Raw genomic sequence first — 14,142 nt, 5'->3', positions numbered from 1 at the left:
GGTGGTCATAATAATCTGGCCACTCAGTGTATATAAATACATACATCTCTATAGATGTGACTACTTATGTGGATATATAACTGTGATAGGTTCTCTGAACAGTTGAATGTGGGTTGGTAGAGAGGGATAAGGGTTAAGAGATAGTTACTTAGACACATGCTTTGTATTAATTAACTAGAGGCCAGGTGCACAAATTCATGCACTGGGGGGGGGGGGGTAGGGGGCCCTCAGCTCAGCCTGCACCCTCTCGCAGTCTGGGAGCCCTCAGGGGATGTCTGACTGATGGCCCTGTGGGGAGCAAGCCTAAACCATCAGTTGGGCATCCTCAGTGCTGCCGCAGAGGCAGGAGAGGCTCCCGTCACCACAAGTGTGCTCGTCAGCTATGAGCCCGGCTTCTGGCTGCGCTCCCATGGGGAGCGCAGCTCCAGCGTCAAGCAGGATCCAGCTGAAACGGGCTCTCCGACATCCCCTGAGGGATCCTGGATTGCGAGAGGGCGTAGGCCAGGTCGAGGTACCCCACCTGTGCATGATTGGGGCCAGGGAGGGATGCAGGAGGTTGGCCAGCTGGGGAGGGACTGTGGGAGGGCTCCAGGGTGTGTTTGGCCTGTCTGGTTCAGTACTGATTGGCTGGATCCCAGCAGCAAGCTAACCTACCAGTCAGGAGTGTCTGCCCTCTGGTGGTCAGTGCACGTCATAGCGACTGGTTGACCGGTCGACTGTCTGCTCCCTGGTGTCAGTACATGTCATAGCGAGCAGTTGAGCGGCCTTAGCATATCATTAGCATATTACGCTTTGATTGGTTGAACGGATGACCGGACACTTAGCATATTAGGCATTTATTATATAGGATACATATAGTAACACATATAGGTGTGTGTTTGTGTGTAGTTCCAGTTGCTTGCTATTTATCAATAAACATATAGCTTTATGTACTTCTAAACTGAACTGCAGGGGTCATCTTATTATTTTTTCTTTAAGGGGACACCCTATCATTATTCTTTTTGTTCTTCCCTTGTAAAAATGCTTTGTGTAAGTCGATTTCTTCCGTTCCTGGTGTATTCTGAGAGTACTGGCTCTCTATCATGCCATTTTTTCCTTTCTTACACAGAATCTAGCCTACAGAATGAGAGCGCAATCATTTTTGATGATTTTGAAACAAAGTTAATAAACCCAATGATGTCATCAAAGGGAATATTAGTTAATGAAGACTGTGTAGGGAATTCTTAAATTTCTGTTTACATCATTTCGCTGTGAGAAATTAAGAGAGTAGGCAAAAAGTGAGGACTTTTTCTCCTAGCAAATAATATAACAAGAAAGTTAAAATAACTTTCTATTGAACTGCCTGCAAGGATGTTTGAACTCTTAATGTTACCAAGATGATAGTCTTCCTTTTTGATAATTCAGTGGACACCAATATTTAAAATTTGGGCACTTTTCTGTATGCACATAACACTTCAATTAGAAACTTAAATATATATATAATTATATTTATTATATAAAATTATATGTATAATTACTACAAAAAGGCAAAAGAAAAAGCAATGTTTTCCCTAGCCAAGAGAAAGCAAATGAGTAACATTAGGCATTTGATGACTGAGTCTAAAGAGAAAGCCAATAATAGTATTGGAAATACTATTGTATCAGAAAACATTCTAAGTATCAAAAAATTCTATAACAATGCCAGTCACAAGTCAAGAGTTTTATCAACCCATTCTGATAAAAAGTTCAAGCAAGAGTCTATGAAAAATAGAACTCCTTAATTCTGAGTCAACAGAGGATGTTTCATAACATCCATATACTTATATGTATGTTAACATTCATGCATGTGTGACATATATACACAGATTAATAAAATACTAACAAAAATTCCATGTTTTTAAACCAAGGTAACAAAAACATTTTGAGGGTATAAGGAATACATTTTCAGTAACATAATAATCATTAAGAGTTCCAGAAACAAATGGTACTTGGGAAAATATACATAATGACCTACCTAAATTGATAATATTTTGAGCCCAGAAACCAGGATCACAGTGAAATTGGATGATATTGTTGGTCACTGGGGAAGCATCACACCTTGCTCGAAGGAGATGCCGTAACCGGTATGTAATCTAGAAGAAAGGAGACAATTAAATATTAATATCGTTATCAGGCCAATAGTTTATTACACTCCCAGTAAATACACACAAAAAAATAAGTCTCTTGTATGTGTACCAACACAAAATAAACAATAAAATATACACTATAAAAAGTAGACAGCCTAGCCTGGCTGGTGTGGCTCAGTGGTTGAGCACTCACCTACAAACCAGTAGGTAACGGTTCGACTCCTGATTAGGGCACATGCCTGGGTTGCCAGATTGATCTCCAGTGTGGGGTGTGCAGGGCAAAACATTTTGCCCAGCCAGGGCAAAACATTTTTTTTTTTTTTTAAAGTAGACCTGTCCTAGCTGGTTTTGCTCAGTGGATAGAGCATCGGCCTGCAAACTGAAGGGTCCCAGGTTTGATTCCGGTCAAGGGCACATGCCTGGGTTGCAGGCTTCATCCTCAGTAGGGGGCATGCAGGAGGCAGTCAATCAATGATTCTCTCTCATCATTGATGTTTCTATCTCTCTTTTCCTCTCCCTTCCTCTCTGAAATCAATAAAGATATATTTAAAAAAATAAAAATTAGCCCTAGCCGGTTTGGCTTAGTGGATAGAGCGTCAGCCTGCAAACTCAAGGGTCCCAGGTTCGATTCCAGTCAAGGACATGTACCTTGGTTGTGGGCACATCCCCATTAGGGAGTGTGCAGGAGGCAGACTGATGTTTCTAACTCTCTATCCCTCTCCCTTCCTCTCTGTAAAAAAATCAATAAAAAATATTTTTAAAAATATATAAAAAAATAAAAATTAAAATAAAAAAGTAGACCTATAACAGCTTTCTTTTAAAAATATCAAAAATTTTAAAGTTAAAAAAAATTTTTTTGAGGTATAGTTCAGTTGGGTATGATGTTGAATATAAAACTAAAGAGTATCTTCGCTGAAACCGGTTTGGCTCAGTGGATAGAGCGTCGGCCTGTGGACTGAAAGGTCCCAGGTTTGATTCCGGTCAAGGGCATGTACCTGGGTTGTGGGCACATCCCCAATAGGAGTTGTGCAGGAGGCAGCTGATCGATGTTTCTCTCTCATCGATGTGTCTAACTCTATCTCTCTCCCTTCCTCTCTGTAAAAAATCAATAAAATATATTTAAAAAAACAAACAAACAAACAAAAAAAACTAAAGAGTATCTTAAAGTGATAGGTTAAAGTCAGTTTTTTTAATTAACAAAACATCTCAGAAGCACCAACTATTTGTAAAATAAAAAATTTTTAACACATTTTGCTCTTTTATTTATTTTACTACTTCTTTTAAAGAAGGATTCAGAATTTAGATTAGGTAGCTAATGAGTTACAGAAAAGACAAACTAATCTCTGCTAAGAAAGTATAAGCACAGCCCACAACTAGGCCTGCTAGTTAGTGGAATGGTTCTCCTTGTTCCCACGCTTTGAGTTTCTTGTCATCATCCCCCCCACCCACATGCAGTCCTCAGTGAGTCCTTAGGTCATTCTCCCTCAGCCTTTGAAGAGTTTAGCCCCTGGTTCACTATAACCATCATCACCATTACTCCTATCTTAATTCTTGGTGATTTTAACATCCACCTACGTGATCTTCCTTATAGCTTGCTTCTTCTTGCACAGATACAAATACTCTCACAAACCCTAAAGGTCCTATAAGCCTTTGCTCTTACAATTTTTCTCTGTCCTATCAATCTTACCCTACCATTATCCCTACCCTCTTACCCCTCAATTCCTTCTTATCCAGCTTAAATCCCAGGGTCAATCATCATAAACATTTCCTTGCATATACCCTCAACACCTCTTTCTCTCTCATACTCAATTACACAAAATCCCTTTCCTCTTTTCAACCTTTTCCACAGATAAAACAAAACTTACTTCAGATCAGTCCCTAACGTTGACTGGCTATCATAGACAGTTATTAATTTATGTTCTGACAAACTTTTATCATTTACTTGTTTATATCATCATAGACTTACATATTCCTACTTAATTCAATGTGTTCTGATTCATTACTGAAAGGGAGAGTCATCGCGGCGCCTACATGGGCCGGCCGCCAGGCCCCATGAGGCACAGCCTGACCACACTGCTGGCGGCCTCGGGCACCGACTCCCCAGCCCATGGCGGGAGCCCAGCGCAGGCCACCAGCCCGTCGCCCCCGGACCGGACCCACGCAGCAGTGGTAGCGGTGGGGAGGGGCGTGTGCCCTTGCCCGAGGAGATGGAGGAGGCGACGATCGCCAGCGCCCCCGGGGACGAGACAGAGAATGTGGACTTCCTGTCTGGGCTGGGACTGGTCGATCTGCTGGACCGCCGGGGACCGGACTGGCCTCTGGAGCCCGGGCTCGGCTCGCCCTTGGGGGGGCGAGGACTGCGCCCTCCATCTTGCCCTGGGTCCTCCATTTTTGGGGCAGCCGCCATGTGCTCAGGAGAGTGCCTTCTTCCCGGAAGCCCAGGCCCCTGCTGGCCACGCCCAGGATTTCTTTAAACTAACCAATGACAATCAAGGGACGTGCGCGCCAGAGAGATGACCACATCCTGTGTAACAAGACCCGACTCGCACCTGGCCCGCAGTCCCCTCCCCTGCCCTTTCTATAAAACCCACAATCCCATCAGGCCTCGCTCTCTTGGCCACTGGGCTACCGTTGCATCGGTGAGTGTGGTCAGGGAGCCGAACTAGTTCGAAATGAAGAACTCTTTGCTTTTGCATCGGACTCGCTGGCTCCCTGATGGGCTTTTTGGGAACCTTGAAATCTGGGCACAACAATTACTATAGTTATTTAGTTTGAGTTTCAAATTGGTTGATTTGCCCAGAGAGAGCCCTTTTAAGCTGGATCCCAGTCCTTTTGACATGTCCTCAGCATGTCTCTGGCAAAAGATATTCTGAGTACAATTTGTACTTTTCTTCACTTTGCTTGGAATTTAGAAACCAAGATCTGGAATAACATTGGGCTTACTGCTTTTGTGGTGTAACACACACACACACACACACACACACACACACACACACACACTCATTTACATATTGTGTGTGTGTGTGTGTGTGTGTGTGTATAAACATCTATAACTATTTCCAGATCTCTGTGTATATGTGGATAAGTCTTGAGTTCATACTTATATTCTTAATTCCAATCTATTGCACCTTAGGACTCTATCTTTAGCATAAATATTAGCTGCCATTGCCCTCAATATATTTACTTATTTCCTCAATCCACTCGCTTATTTGCTTAATATAACCAAAATTTGAAAGATTTCTGCTCACTCTCTGTGTTCCCCGCTCATCACTTATCTCTGGCTGCTAGCCTCATGCAGTGTGATCCCCCAACCACCTTCACTACCCTGAGTCCTCAGTCACCATGCTGATGAGTCCATGACAAGAAGGAAAGATGATCATTTTTCTTTAAAAACATATTTTTTTCTGTCTTTAGGCAAATATACTGACTTAGCATTTTGAGTATCTTATAATTTTTAGTGTGGAAATTGAGCAGTATAAGCTCTTTTACCTGCCTCCCACCCCACAAAACAACAACAACAACACAACAACAACAATTAAATCAGAAATGTGAGTACTTCCTTAAGAGGAAATCAGCTTTAATTAAAGGAAACTTTGAGGTAAATTACTAGGACATCGATACTTTTTTCCCCTTGAGGTACTAAGTTGTAAACTTCTTTTGCTGATGAAAAGCTACAAGACACAGAATTTACTTATAATTCAGATAGCTAGTATCTATTTGTCAATTTAGTGTGGCAAGGTCTAAAAGTAATGTCAAAGTTGGCCAAACTCTGCTCCTTATCTTAAGCAACATTTTTTCTGTTGTATTTTACTGCCATTCAATGTAAAAATGAGAACTCTCTTGTCAAATTATTTTTGTTGAATGTGTTGGGCTGACATTGATTAACATAATATAGGCCTGGCTGGCGTGGCTCAGTGGTTGAGCATTGACTTATGAACCAGCAGGTCGTGGTTCAATTTCCAGGCAGGGCACATGTACAGATTGCGGGCTCGATTTCCAGTAAGGGGTGTGCAAGAGGCAGCAGATGAATGATTCTAGCTCTCTCTCCCTCTTCCTTCCTCTCTGAAATCAATAAAAATATGTATTTTTAAAAAATTATACAGGTTTCAGCTACATAATTCCACAACACATTCTGTAGACTGTATTATGTGCTCACCATCCCAAGTCAAGTCTCCTTCCATCAAATGCAGATTTTAGAAAATGCTGAGAAATCATAAAGCCTAACTAATGTAGACGATAAACAACGGTCATTAAACATACTTATTCATCTCTTCAGGCATATCTACACTTAAATGAACTCAGGTTTCACACTGAAAACTTAGGTGTTGTTCAAAAAGCAAAAAAAAAATTTTTAAATATGAAGGATGTCCAAATAGCTTTTGAGATAGCAGTACTGTAACTGTCTTCTATTGAAGTTAAATAGACTTTAAAAATATTCATTAAAAAAAATTCCGTTGTTTCTAAGTTCCCAACACTATAAAAAATTAACAAAGTTTCATTTATACTTACAGCTTCTGACAGGAGATGTTATCTGGTACCTTATTTATTATTATTTTTCACTATCAATTTTTCATTGAGTTCCTTAAGTTCCTACTTTTAGAAGTATGATCTAATGAAATTCATAGAAAAATACACAACTGTAATAATAGTAGATGAAAGTAAATAATAGGATGATGGACATATGCATAAGAGCTTTGTAAACAGAAGGGAATTCTAACCCAGTTTTGGTCACTGGAGGCTGTGAAGAGGAAAGGAAGATGAACCTAAAATGAACATTGTAGTCTCTAAAAAGGTGAACATTAGTTATTTAAGAGAAAGAATAGGCATTTTCAGAAAGGGTACCAGAACCCAGGTAAGAGAGCATGGTATGTTCTGAGGATCAGAAATAAGGAATTGGCAATGAGACATTCAGGAAACATAAAAAAGATCTTTGAAGATCAATTAGATGGGAGCGTGGGGGAAATGGAATAGGATTGTAGAATTCCTTTTTACTACCTATACCCTCAACCGTTTCCTAATCTATCTTTAGTATTATAGAAATATCTACTATTAGTAAAAAGAATGCTTGTGTTTCATTCTTCTGGTCTCTCTTCTGTCAATATTTCTTACCTTCCTTCTAAATAAATGTAAGGATAACAGAAGAATCCTAAGGAAATAATGTGAAAATGTTTTAAAATATATTTAAAACTCGACTTCTGAAAGGATTCTGCTATTCCAATAGGTCTGGTCTTTTATTGACTAAAATTCCTATAGCAAAAAGATGAACTAAGAATTGCAATCCAAGATTGAAATTTCACACCAGCAAGACATTTTTTTTGTATTTTTACGTATGTAAAAGCCATCATTCAAAGAATAACCTGAGTAGACATGGCTATGTTTACAAAGCATAAGAACTCTTAAAAATAGGTTGTATAAGATAGCAATTTTCAAATTTTTGAGACTGAAAATCCTTCTAAATATGTAAAAATATTTAAAGAATAACCTGGGTAAACATATCATATTTATAAAGTATCATATTTATAAAGTATAAGAGCTCAAAAGAATACAGTTGGCATAATATGGTGATTTTCTAGTTTTCTGAGGCTGAAACACACGTTTGAAATACTTCAAATGTTTAAAAATAATCATAAACTTTAACTCTGCATGCATTCCAGGCAATGTATTTTATTAATTACATCCTTTTCTAAATAGGCACTAAGGCCAACTCGAATTACGTAGGCTTTTAAAAATTAGAGAAAAAAAACATGATCAGGAAATATGGTAATTTCAGTTCTTTATGGTTCTCTGTGCCTATTTTCTCCTATAAGTAACAGAGAGGACAATCATCCTCTCTCCTATTTCAAAAGATCATAGAGCAGATTAAGTAATCCCATCTTCTATTTCTTTTTTATTAAGATCTTCACTGGAGGATATATTCATTGGTTTGTATTGTGTGTGTTTTTGGAGAAAAAGGAGAGTAGGGAGGGAGAAAGGCAGAGAGAGGGAGTGAGGGAGAATGGGAAGGAGAGAGGGAGAAAAACAAACACTGATGTGAGGGAGAAACAGCGATCAGTTGCCTACTGTACATGCCTGATTTAAGGTCAAACCCACAACATATGTGTCCTGACTTAGAATCGAACCATCAGGACAATGCTCCAACCAACTGAGCAACCAGGCCAGGGTCCATCTTCTATTTTTACTGTTTTCTCCTATTATAATTACCAACAAATTATATAATAAAACTAGAGAAACAAATTTTATACTAATAAGACTAAGTATCTGATTATTATGTATGAATAATATGCTTTATTACACATATAAATAACATCAGTAACAGAGAAGGTCTGTACTACATAGAAGTTTTTTTCATTAGACCAATGAAGCAGTTTTACAAAAAAGACCTAAAGATTAAGACTACATCATTGATTATTATGAAAGGAAAAAATCATACGAGTTTAATACAATTCATGATTAGAAATAGTTGCAAATCAATTTTCTAATAAATCACTCAGCATTTGGATTTAGTTTATAAAAGCTGATCCAGAAGTGCATTTCATTATTTCAAAATGGTCATTAGAAATTTCTGCCACTAGATTCCAAAAAATGGAATAGCTAAACAGAAAACTGATTTGAATATCATAATCTGATTACAAAGTATACATTTATGTGGAATCTTTAATAAAATGAAAAGGAACAGGAATTTTTAAGAACATTTATACGGTTTTACCTCCAATGACTAAATGTGTCCTACATCCTTAATACTAAAGTCCTGGTCCACAGAAAACAGTATCTGCACCACATGGGAGCTTGTTAAAAATACAAAACCTGCCTCCACTCCAAATCCACTGAACCAGAATCTTTAGGTGGTTACTATGCAATCATCATATTTTCAGTACCAAGATTCAAGACTACTGTCCAAATAGTTCGTCAAATAATAAAGCCACTTTTCTCTAGTAAATGGGTTGAAATATTCAGCACCATATACTGCTGACAGAATAAACAATGTAGAAGAGGAACACAGCCTGGCTGAGATGTGTGACCTAGGTTAAACTTAGCTCTGTACCTCGGTTTCATCACTCACACAATGAGGATGGAAAGGTATACCTATCTCATAAAAGTAACATAAAAAGTTTAAGGAAATATTACATGGAAAATGCTTTGAAATTAGTCCCTGGCACACGATAGGTAATTAGGAAATGTTTATTATTATTAAGTTCATTTGCTACTAAGACAGAGAAAACTTAGAAAAGAACAATACAGGAGTGACATGGTAGTTTTACAAATCAATTTTATCTACCTACCTACCTATCTACCTACCTACCTACCTACCTACTCTCGCAATCAAAAGATTTATCAACCTGGGGATACAAATAACTCTCTAAATAGGAGATGGAGGCTGGGAGGAAAGGCTGGAAAAATGACCACAAGGCCAAAGAGAAACAAGAGAAAGAGAGAACAACATGGGGAAAGGGGACAATTACGTTATCTTCCCTAGATGGATTTTCTTCTGGATAGTCCGAGCCTAGTGGTAGATGAGTGAATTTATTGAGTCCAGCCACTTGGGAGAGAGACAATGGCTGGCACTGCACGCATTAGGGCCCTTGAGGTGCCCCTCCTCCACCAACCAAAACCTTGGGGGGGGGGGGGCAAGGAGGGAAGGTTTTACATTCATTACCCACACCCCAGCCCCAAATAGATGACCTGGAGCTTCTAATCTGTGAACATGAGCACGATGATAGTGCACACGCCCATCAAGAAATGCATGAAGGACTTGTGCTTTTCTATCAGCTAAAATAATATTTTAAAAAATCCAATACAGTAACACCTCGCTGTAACAGACTAATTCAGGCAAGGGGATGTCTACTAGTATTAAAGCTAAAAGTCCATTATAGAATGAAGTAGGTTTTCTGAATGCATGTGTTAAAAAAGTGACAAATTAGTTTACCTGTTTCTACTTATGTAGACACGCTTGTGTAATTAAAATTAAGCATATATGAAAAGTTTAATTTCACAGAAAAGTTTTCTATATGTATTACTGTAATTTTAAATTTATACTGAATAGGTCTAGTAAATGCACACATTCACCAGTCACCGAGAGTAAACAAATGCACAGGACTGGGGCATGGCTTAGCACACGTTAAAAATGCTGCAGAAAGTCATGCCACATTAACAACAGAACCAATTACCATGTGCATGATATGGTGTGATCATATGCTCATCATTTGCCAAACACTGTTTACAAGCGGTGGACGTTTTCATTTAAATATGTAGACCACAGCTGTAAATAATTTTATGTAATATTTATGTCGGCAAAATTACTACACAGTGTTTTTTTTAAAACATATGGCCTGTCCGGTAGAATTTGTAAAAAGTAACAGTGAAGAGAAACCAATATGGCGGCATAGGTAAACACCGGAGTTTGCTGCCTCGAACAACCACTTCAAAAATACAACTAAAAGACGGAAAGGACATCATCCAGAACCACAGGAAGGCTGGCTGAGTGGAAGTTCTACAACTAGGAGGAAAGAGAAAAACATACCAAGACTCAGAGGAGGCGCAGTGCTGAAGTAAAATACTAAGGTGCAGAGTGCATGCGGAGCGGGCTGGTGGCTGAGGACATGGTTGTTGTTATCAATCGGGAGGGAGTCTCAGGCTCTGAGCTCCAGCTCTGGGCAAGTCTCTAGGGACCCAGACTCATACGGGAGAAGCGGGACTGTCTGGCATTGCTCAGAACCCTAGGGCAGCTTTCTCTCCATGGGGCTTGCAGCAATTACTGGGACACTGAGAAGCAGAGCCTCTGAGGGCAAGACTGAGAGCAGCCATAATTGCTAACCCCGCCCTGTTGATCCCGTGGGACCCGCCCTGCCCAAGCCCTGCAGGGAGACTTTTGCTGGATAGCCTCAGGCAAAGGCTAGATTAGCACCTCCCTAGAGATCCAGGAGCCAGGAAGCCCAGAGGTCAGAGTGGGACCATCCAGTTTGCAGCTCTGTGGAACCATAATAGACACACTCAGGTGGCAGACTCAGTGAGCACCTAAGCCCCATCGAAGCAAGTCTACCCCCAGAGGGGTGTTTCCAGCACAGAAGTTCTCCCACTGCAGACACAGCTGATTCTCACAGCCAATTGGCCTGGAGGTCAATTCCTCACAGTGATAACTACAACAATGAAGGCTTAATTACAACAGGACTGTGCACAAAGCCCACAAGGGGGTGCACCAAGAGTGTCCTCCTCAGGTAATTGGGACACTTAGCACAGAAAGGCACTCTATCGACACAGCGAAGCATAAAAAATGCTGAGACAAAGAAACAGGACACAAACGACAGAATGGGAGGAAAGCAAACTGCTGGATATAGAGTTCAAAACCACACTTTTAAGGTCTTTAAAGAACTGTCTAGAAGCCGCCGATAAACTTAATAAGGCCCTCGAAAAGACTGGTGAGACCGCCGATAAATGTAGTGAGATCTTCAAGAAGACTGGTGAGACCCTCAATGTTGTGATAAAGGACCAACTAGAAATTAAGCATACACTGACTGAAATAAAGAACATTATACAGACACCCAACAACAGACCAGAGGATCGCAAGAATCAAGTCAAAGATTTGAAATACGAAGAAACAGAAAACACCCAACCGGAAAAGCAAAATGAAAAAAGAATCTAAAAATACGAAGATAGTGTAAGGAGCCTCTGGGACAGCTTCAAGCATACCAACATCAGAATTATAGGGGTGCCAGAAGAAGAGAGAGAGCAAGATATCGAAAACCTATTTGAAGAAATAATGACAGAAAACTTCCCCTTCCTGGTGAAAGAAATAGACTTACAAGTCCAGGAAGCGCAGAGAACCCCAAACAAAAGGAATCCAAAGAGGACCACACCAAGACACATCATAATTAAAATGCCAAGAGCAAAAGACAAAGAGAAAATCCTAAAAGCAGCAAGAGAAAGACAGTCAGTTACCTACAAAGGAGTACACATACGACTGTCAGCTGATTTCTCAACAGAAACTTTGCAGGCCAGAAGGGAGTGGCAAGAAATATTCAAAGTGATGAATACCAAGAACCTACAACCAAGACTACTTTATCCAGCAAAACTATCATTCAGAAGTGAAGGCCAGATAAAGAGCTTCACAGATAAGAAAAAGCTAAAGGAGTTCATCACCACCAAACCAGTATTATATGAAATGCTTAAATCCTTTAAGAAGAGGAAGAAGTAGAAAAAGGTAAAGATACAAATTATGAACAACAAATACACATCTATTAACAAGTGAATCTAGAAATCAAGGGAATAAATAATCTGATGAACAGTATGAACTGGCGATTGTAATAGAATCAGGGACATAGAAAGGGAATGGACTATTCTTGGGTGAGGGGATAAGGGTGTGGGGTGAGGGAAGAGATTGGACAATAATCGTGCACCTATGGATGAGGACAGTAGGTGGGGAGTGAGGGCGGAGGGTAGGGTAGGAACTGGGTGGAGGGGAGTTATGGTGGGAAAAAAGAGTAACTAATGTAATAATCTGAACAATAAAGATTTAATTAAAAAAAAAAAAGATCAAAAAAATAACAAATAAAAAAATAACAGTGAAGTAAAAAAAACCCCAAAACCCTGTTAATTATAAGCAAGTCTTGGTTAAAAAGCATTTTAAAATTAACAGGGTGTTAATTTTCACATATAACTTATGGACTACAAGTTTTGTCCGTTAAATCTGAAGTCCGTTAAATTGAGGGTTTGCTGTATACAGGGATGGGGGCCAAAGTAGGTTAATACAAGCCTGCAACCCAGGCATGTGCCCTGACTGGGAATCAACCCTGCAACCTTTTGGTGCACAGGACAATGCCCAACCAACTGAGACACACCAGCCAGTGCTCTCTTTATATTCTGATGGAATATTAAATGCCACACTTGGTCTATCTTACCAGTCGCTTGCTATAAAGTAGTGCTGTACTGCTGCCACTGGAAACTGCCCATTTAGAAAAATGCATGACATGTTCCAACTGTTTAGAAAGTCCAGCCACTTCCTGTTGTTGTTGCATAAGTTTTATGCGATGGTCCTTCGCCAGGCTCTAAAAAGAAAATCATTTCAAAATTAATTCTGTCTGTAACATATCTTAATGGTCATTTTCAGATTACCATATTAGAATAACCATCACCTTTAAGAAACTGAAAATCCTCTTAGTGTTGCTTTTACACTTAGTACAAAGGATCAGTCTTAACGCAGCAAAACACTGTGCTCCAAATGCTCCTTATAGCCACTGCTACCACCACCACCACGGCCTCCATGGCCCCTAACCTCCACCCTCAGTATGGTTTTATACACTGAGTGGCCAGATTATTATGACCGGCCAGATTATTATGACCACCCCATCAGTACTTCATTGACACTTCCAAAAATACTGAATATTGAAAACTTCCTAAGGAAATACTCTCAAGGTATTATTATTATTATTATTATTTGCATAACTAATTCACTTCATTGTACTGATGGGGCGGTCATAATAATCTGGCCACTCAGTGTATATCTGGGACTTAGGTTTCTGTTCATGTTATCTTCCAATATCCAATAGGAACAAAACCTGTAGATTAGCCATAATACAGTAAATGCCTATTAAATTCAATACCCACAAATAAAATAAATATAACCTTTCCAGCAATCTAGTAAATTACCAGATCACATAATTTACTCAATCCCATGATTTCACCTCTTAGGCATTCTAGTCCTCATTGCAACCATATGGTAGACAACATGTATGCTTCGCATGTGGTAAAAAAGCTGTGACATTTTTTTTTTTGGTCTAGTGAGAGTTACATGGTGACTAATGTGCCAATGCACTCTCAGAAAAGCTACAGAAAAGCAGTACACAGAATTTCTCTCTGAGGGTTTTACCTTTCTCTAAGGAAGTACACAAGGAAGAACACAGGTTAATAAAAAGTGAAGCGCACTGAACTTGGATTATTTTAAAGGTTTCTATCCAAAAATCTCCTTTACCTAGCAAGGAAAGAGGAAGAAAATAGGGCTTTCTACTGGCTTAAAAAAAAGTTTAAAGTAAAATGGCTATGCTCC

General features: G+C 39.5%; 1 protein-coding gene across 4 annotated transcripts in view; it reads right to left on the bottom strand.

Moving 5' to 3' along the window:
- TRIM24 (tripartite motif containing 24) overlaps positions 1-14,142 on the bottom strand; it is a 121,463-nt gene that overhangs the window by 37,476 nt on the left and 69,845 nt on the right. For all 4 annotated transcript variants that reach the window (XM_059711903.1, XM_059711905.1, XM_059711902.1 and 1 more), the window contains exons 7-8: positions 12,998-13,144; positions 1,994-2,111 (exon numbers count right to left, since the gene is read on the bottom strand). In XM_059711903.1, the coding sequence (XP_059567886.1) occupies positions 1,994-2,111; positions 12,998-13,144 (265 nt within the window). The remainder of the gene's footprint in view (positions 1-1,993; positions 2,112-12,997; positions 13,145-14,142) is intronic.

Source organism: Myotis daubentonii, chromosome 10 (genome assembly GCF_963259705.1).
Source record: "Myotis daubentonii chromosome 10, mMyoDau2.1, whole genome shotgun sequence".
Classification (NCBI taxonomy): domain Eukaryota; kingdom Metazoa; phylum Chordata; class Mammalia; order Chiroptera; family Vespertilionidae; genus Myotis; species Myotis daubentonii.
The sequence above is the reverse complement of the archived record's forward strand: the minus strand, read 5'-3'. Positions and strand labels throughout refer to the sequence as shown.